This window comes from Chiloscyllium punctatum, chromosome 8 (genome assembly GCF_047496795.1).
Source record: "Chiloscyllium punctatum isolate Juve2018m chromosome 8, sChiPun1.3, whole genome shotgun sequence".
Classification (NCBI taxonomy): Eukaryota; Metazoa; Chordata; class Chondrichthyes; order Orectolobiformes; family Hemiscylliidae; genus Chiloscyllium; species Chiloscyllium punctatum.
Genome location: NC_092746.1, coordinates 88,816,607 through 88,824,508, shown reverse-complemented (window position 1 = coordinate 88,824,508; position 7,902 = coordinate 88,816,607). Strand labels below are relative to the sequence as shown.

The 7,902-nt window shown below is 39.6% G+C and overlaps 1 protein-coding gene across 1 annotated transcript in view; it reads right to left on the bottom strand.

The window, feature by feature from the left end:
* Window positions 1-224: 224 nt before the first annotated feature.
* The window catches only part of LOC140480283 (phthioceranic/hydroxyphthioceranic acid synthase-like), a 28,308-nt gene continuing 20,630 nt past the window's right edge, over window positions 225-7,902 (bottom strand). The window contains exons 5-6 of the mRNA XM_072574990.1: window positions 5,912-6,093; window positions 225-5,793 (exon numbers count right to left, since the gene is read on the bottom strand). Coding sequence (XP_072431091.1) covers window positions 226-5,793; window positions 5,912-6,093 — 5,750 coding nt within the window. The 3' untranslated portion in view covers window position 225. The remainder of the gene's footprint in view (window positions 5,794-5,911; window positions 6,094-7,902) is intronic.

Here is a 7,902-nt window from a genome sequence, read left to right as displayed (position 1 = left end):
CAGCATGTGGAGAGAGGCAGAGTTAACATTACGAATCCAGTGACCCTTCTGCACTTGAAACATTAACTCTGCTTTCTCTCCGCAGATGCTGCCAGACCTACTGAGTTTTTCCAGCAATTCCTATCAAACTCTGAGTAACCATTCTGAATGGAATTGCTGGAAAAGCATTTTCCACACATGAAAATGTTAAATTCTCCTTCATTAGGGTAACTAAGTGTAACTATTTTACAATTGGGTGTATTCATCATCTGTATCACTCAGAGATTTGCTCTCGAAGTGTCGCACAGTTATGTTTCCAATCTGTGGCTGAACAGTACTTTTCTCTTCAAGTAACGACACCACAGTATGTATCGTAGTCTTTGGATCAAGCAATGTTACCATTGGCAAGCTGATGTGTTTTTCCTCATAAATGCGATTCTGCACTGTCATACTCAGCATGGAATCAAGGCCAAAGCTGGAGAGATTTGATTCTTTTGTAAAATCTGCAGGATCAGCATTGCTGACTTCAGACAACAATGAAATAACATACTGTTCCGGTGTCACTGCTGAATTACTAGATACAATTTGCTCTTTATTGACTTCTAAATTACTAATTTCATCCTTTACAATTGAAAAGAATCGTGCTTTGAAGGATGGATTTTCATCAAATCTATATAAAATCAAGAAATTAAATTTGCATATAGCTTGTTGTGGATTATTTAGCACCAAGCATTGCTTAAGGCATTCAGAAACTTCTGAAGGTTCCATCATCATTATTCCTTTTGACTCCAGAAACTTTTGGGTTCTAAACTTATTGTGTAACAGTCCAAGGTTTAGTGCACCCCAGTTTAAAGTTTGCCCCACAAGCCCTTGGTTTCTTCTATAGTGGATAAAGAAATCAAGAAATGAGTTTGCTGCAGAATAGCTTGACTGGGCAGAACTTCCACTAAATGATGCAATTGACGAGTAACATACAAAGTAATCCAACTGGAGGGATCGTGTTGTGTGGTGAAGATTCAGGACTCCTGCAACTTTGGGATTCAGAACTTTTTCAAATAATGATTTGTTCAGAATTTGAAGAAGGCCATCGTGCAATACCACAGCACTGTGAAAAACCCCTTTAATTGCAACCTTTGGAAAGGAGTGACGAAAGGCATTGATTGCTTTTTCAACATTTGAAAGCACTGAAACATCACAGGCTATGCTAACTACATTAGTCCCAAACTTATTCTGGATATTTCTAAATTCTTCCTGCATCTCATTAGATGGAGTCCGTCTTGACAGAATAATGACATATCCACCACCGTGTTTTGCAATGAAATTTACTGTCAGAAAGCCAAGCCCTGAAAGTCCCCCTGTGATTATATAGGCTGCATCATTTCTAAAAAGTTGATTTTGACTAAGATACACTGGTATCTCTGGCATCAGGCTAATTGATGCATGCACATTCTTCAGATCTACAACTGAAACAGCTTTGCAGGTGAAGTATGACTCTTCCCTGTATTCATTCACATTCAAGACAATTTGTTGAAAATTAATTTTTGGTAAATCAAGATGTTTCATTTTTAAATGCATTGATCTCATCCACTTGTAAACATCATGTGCAGATTTTACAAGATATCCTTTCTGAAATATGTTAGCTACCGGCAAAGTGTGAATATAAACATTGTCTCTTTCACAACCAGGAATGCTCTGAGAAGTGCCAAGCACATGATTGTTGTCAAAGAGGACAACAACATGCTGAGCAGAAGAGCTGTTGACATACTTTGCAACCAAGGATGTCTTAATAGGAGGCAGAAAAAGTAGTGCATCAGAATGAGTTGAAGTATGTGAAATGCCATTGTATTCAATTTGAACTCTCCAACCAAATGCACTGGCTGCTACAGACAACACTTGACTCAAACACGATTCAGGTACACTGGAAATAATTACCAATTTGTGATGCTTATTTCGAGGTAAAGTGTTATGGAGTATTTCCCATGCAAGTATAAAGTATGAAACACATGGTGTCTGTTTCAGTACTGGAATTTTACTGCTTTTGTAACAAACAGAAGCAGAAAGGATGACTGTTGAAAATGCAGCAACTGGATAACATGCAACAACATGATCACCTACTTTGCAGGTCTTTACATCATTGCTGACTGCAGTGATTGTACCACTGAAGTCAAGAGCAAGTAGATTATGTCCTTCTGTTACAGATTTGTTCCAGTACATTGTCCGTCCAATGTTCATATCTGAGACACTGACTGGAAAATAGTCTGATGAATGGATGCAAATGTTATCAATTTCAACACATACAGTTTGTTTTGTAGGCTTGTTCATTTTGCTTTGTTGTGGCTTTGCATGAAAATTTACAACTTTATATGGATCCATTGTCTGGAAAACAACATTTCCAAAACTAGAGTAAGGAACCATGTTCTGTACGTTGTCAGAAGTTTTAATGGGAACTCGTCTGATGTGAGATGTATACGTCTTTCCTAGTTTAATCATTACTTCAGGGTAATTAGCAGGCAGGGTAACAGCATTTGCTAATGCTACTATATCTGCATCAAGAACAGAGCTGATATCAATCAGGTGAAAAGTTACCTCATGAAGTTCTGCAGCACATGATCTGGTCATACCCCATAAGGCAAAGCCTGGAGTGATTTGATCCACTGTTTTTTCTGATGTTCTGTATGTGATTGTTCTGATGGACTTTGTGGATTTTTCTCTCTGAAGTAGTTGAAGGATTTGACGATAAATCTCACAGCAACTACTGACATGCTCCACCACTGCTTCACTGCTCTGACCAGTTATATTTTGCATTCCCCAAAAAAATAATACTTCATCAAAGTTGTTTAAATTACTCACATTGTACTGTCTTAGAACTTGTGTAAGTTCTATGTCCATCATTGTCTTAGGTTCCTTATAAGGAATATATGAGGACTGAGTGTGTAAGTACTTCTGAAGGCTTTTAGCAATTCCATAGTTATCTGCAAATACCAATGATTTGGGGGCTGAAGCTATACCTTTGGGGAGGTCAACAATTTGCTCCCAGTCATTCTGGTAGAAAAGATTGTTCAATTCTGTGGAATTGTGATAGCTCAGAAATGTAATTCTGACATTTTTTAGTTCTGCAATGAGGACTCCCTTTGTATCAGTAAACCCCCCAGAGACCTCAAAGAATTCTGTGGTACATTTACATGTTCTCATATACATCATCATTTCCGGCTGCATTGGTCGACATACTGTCAAACTCCTAATGGATGTTGGGAATCCTGCTCTAGAGTCTGACATTTTCATTGCTATAATAGCTGTCATTTGCATATAATAATCTAAAATGACTGGATGAATGTGATATTCATGCATCTGCAACACAATCTCATCAGGGACTTTAATACATGTAATAGCTTCCTTTAGTTCATCCCCAAAGAACACATCCCCAAGGTATCTGTAAACTGAGCCATACTGGAAACCTAAAGAGGAGAGGTTTTCGTAGATGTCTTCTGCCTTGATCTTTTCTTTGACTCTTTGCAAAATATGTTGAACAGAAATAACATTTTCTTCAACTATGCATTCATTTGCATAATGAACCTCTCCCTCTGCATAAGTGGCAGTAGATGCCAAAACAGTAAACTTGGTCACTGTGCCTTCATTGCTGAGCTGCACTTTGAGCTCAGTTGACTTTGGGTGCACAATACAGGGATTTAAAAAAGTGATTTGGGTTTGGCACAAACTGAGAGGTATCTTTGGCTTAATATTTGCCAGGGCAGATGCTAAGCCAAGTTCCACATAAATTGAACCAGGTAATATAGGAATATTGTTGTTTTTGTGCTCCAATATATATGGCATTATGGCTAGTGTTAGGATGTAGTTGAATTCTTTACGATCTCTGTTTGAGCCACAGAGGAAAGGATGAGAGGTAGATATTACATTTTCATGGCTTTGTCTAAAGTCTTCAAAATTGACCTGAAGTTTAGTACGATCAAATTTATAGCAAGGATACAATGTTGGAACAGTCTCACGTTCTACATACATATTTTGCCAGTTAGGATTGAATCCTAGTTCAAAGAGTGTTGATAAAACAGAAAGCAGTGTTGCATAATCTTTCTCTGGCTGTACGGCAGACAAAACCAAAGCCTCATTCCCTACAATTTCTTTGATATATCTTTGTAAAGCCCTTCTTGGACCTATTTCTACAAACACAGCACTCTTCATGCCTGCAACAGCAGTTCTTATGGCTTGTTCAAAAGCAACAGGATTGCGAATATTTCTGGCCCAATATTTGCCTGTGACATAGTCATCCCGTGTAACCAACTGACCAGTAACTGTGGAAACTACTTTTGTCTCTGTTTTTTGTGCTTCTAAGTTGCCTATGTTCTCTTCCACCTGCCTTAAAATTGGATCCATCAAGTGACTATGATATGCTGCAGGAACATCTAAAATATGAAGCAATACATTTTTGTTACCAAATGAACTGGATAATTCCGCGTAAAACCTGTCTATTGCTTTGGCATCACCTGCTACTGTACATGATGAGGGACTATTGAATGCAGCAATGCACAGGTCCCCTGAATAGGAATCAAGTCTGTCTGACACTATTGACACAGATAGGTTGCTAATTACCAACATCCTACCTCCTGTCACTGTTAACTGCAATACACTTCGGTGGTAAACTACTTTTACAGCATCTCGTAATGAAAGCATCCCTGCACAACATACTGCAGCAACTTCCCCAACTGAATGGCCAATGACAACATCAGGCTGCACTCCCCAAAACTTCAAAAGAGAGACAACTGCAACCTGAATGGCAAACAGCAGTGGTTGTGCTATGCCAGGGTTTGTGAAGTCACCACAATCATTTTGAATTAAATCTAGCAATTTGACATCGGAATATTGTTTGAATATTTGTTCTATCTCCTCAATTTGTGCCCTGAACACTGCTTCTGTTTGCAGTAGCTGTTTGCACATACCTTGATATAAAACACCATTGCCACAGAATACAAATATTAGCTTCACCCCTGTCTTTATCTGAGCCACTTCCGTACCTGTGGCTGATTTAAGTTGTTGTTGTAGATGCCTGAGAGAATATGTCACAAATGCCTTTCTGTATTTGTTATTTTTATGGCTTCTTCTGCAAGCAGATGTATATGCCAGGTTCTGGAGCACAATGTCATCATTTTCCTTTATTTGGTGACTTGCATCTTCCAACATCATTCTAAGTGAATTCTGGGAGGCTGCAGAAAGCACAAATATTTCCAACGGTTTTTGTACACAGTTTTGAACAGAACTCTGTTTGAACTGCCTTACCACTGCATGAGCATTTGTTCCCCCAAATCCAAATGAGTTGATCCCTGCCATCCTCTCTTTCATCCAACCCTCTTCCCATTTTTCCACATGAGTTGGAATATGTAGATTTAAAGCTTTTGCATTGATGCTTGAATTCTCCTCAGAATAGTGCAGTGATGATACAATTTTGCCATGATACATCATGAGGAGCACTTTAATTAAACCGGCTGCTCCTGCAGCAGACTCTGTGTGACCGATGTTTCCTTTGACAGAACCCGTGATGAGTGGAGGGGAGTTTGAATGTCTGGATTTTCCAATAATATTTGATATACTGGCTGCTTCTGTAGGGTCACCAGCTGGAGTTCCGGTTCCATGAGCCTCCATGTACTGAACCTGTGATGGGTCGACATTGTTTGGGTAAATACTTCTCAATAGTTCTTCTTGCTGCATTTGTGAGGGTCTGGTGATTGGTGTGATTGTCCTACCATCCTGATTGACTGCACTACAAACTATTACTCCCCAAATATGATCACGATCCTCCTGTGCCTGTCAACAGGATTAACAAATATGGTAATTTTATTACAAACATTGGAGTCAGGACCCATTTGTAAGTAAATATTTTGGAGAAAACAGTAGGGAAAGATGTGTAATAATCATACCCCACCTTTGTAAGTTTCTTCAATAGAAGAATTCCACAGCCTTCTCCTCTTCCATATCCATTGGCATTACTAGAGAATGGTTTGCTGATTCCATCTGGTGATATCATTTTTGCTTTGCTTAGTGCTACATTGACTCTTGGCTCAATGATACAGCTTACTCCCCCACAAATAGCCATCTCACAATCACCTGAAAGATGAAAATGGGTGTTTCAATGGAGTCATAGAGATATACAACAGGGAAATAGATGCTTCGGTCTAACATGTCCATGCCGACCAGGTATCCAGTATAAGTCTAATCCCATTTGCCAGCATTTGGCCTGTATTCCTAAAACCCTTCCTATTCATATATCTATCCAGATGCATTTAAATGTTGTAATCATACCAGCCTCTGCCACTTCCTCTGGTAGCTCATTCCGTACGTATGCTACCTCTGTGTGGAAACATCTTCCCTCAGGTCCCTTTTTATATTTTTCCCCTCCCACCTTAAACCTATGCCTCCTGGTTTCGGACTCCCTCATCCTATGGAAAAGACCTTGCCTTTTACCCTATCCATGCTCCTCATGCTTTATGAACCTCTAATTTCACCCCTCAGCCTCCAACGCTCCAGGGAAAGCAGACCCAGCCTATTCACCCTCTCCCTATAGTTCAAACCTTCCAACCCTGGCAACATCCTTGTAAATCTTTTCTGAACCCTTTCTGGTTTCACAACATCCATCCTATAGTAGGGGACCAGAATTGCATGAAATACTCCAATACTGGCCAAACCAATGTCCTGTACAGCTACAACATGACCTCCCACCTCCTATACTCAATACACTGACCAATAAATGAAAGCATACTAAACACCTTTTCACTACCAACTTTCAACGAACCATGAACCTGTACTCCAAGGTCTCTTTGTTCAGCGACACCCTCCAAGACCTCACCATTAAGTGCATAAGTCCTGCCCTGATTAGCGTGTCCAAAATGCAGCACCTCACATTTATCTAAATTAAACTCCATCTGCCATTGCTTGCCCATTGGCCCATCTGATCAAGATCCTGCTGTACTCTGAGGTAACCTTCTTCATTGTCTGCTACACGTCCAATTTTAATGTCACCTGCAAACTTACTAACCATACCTCCTATGTTCACATCCAAATCATTTATATAAAAATGACAAAAAGTTTTTGTGGATGATCATAAAAATAAAAGATGGTAATAAGATATTGACAATACAAGCCATGAGCAGCTAATAGCATCTGTGATATATCAAGTTGGTTTAATGTTCTTACTTTCTGCTGGGTCTATAATATTTCCTGTATCTACTGCACTGGCCAATTTCCCTGAAGAAAATTGAATGAACCAAGAAAAATTGTATTCCATACACAAGTGCACATATCTATACCCTAACACATGCACTTATATTGTTCAATTAACCCAACTATGTGTCTGTTCTATCTTCCTATCTTTCTGATGAAAGGCTAATGCCCAAAACTTTGATTCTCCTGCTCCTCGGATGCTGCCTGACCTGCTGTGCTTTTCCCAGCACCATACTCTTGATACTATCTTCCTATCATATTTGATTAATTAAACCTGGGTGTGGTTACTGTTAACAAGACATAACACTGTAGCCACCCAACTATAAGATGAGTGGAGACAATTAAAGCATCAAATAAAACTTTTAGTGTACATATAGAAACTGAAATGTATTATCCTTGCGTATCTCCGTGGCATAAAACATAACAGCTACAGATTGGAATGGCACGGTGGTTCAATGGTTAGCACTACTCCATCACAGTGCCATGGACCTGGGCTCCATTCCACTCTTGGGTGACTGTCTTTGTGGAGTTTACACATTCTCCCTGGGTGGATTTCCTCCAGGCACTCTAATTTCCTCCCATCATCCAAAGATATGCCAGCTAGGTGGATTAGCAATGGGAAACATAGGGTTACTGGGATGAGGTAAGGGATGGTCTGGGTGGAATACAATTAGCTGACTGGCCTGGTTCTACACT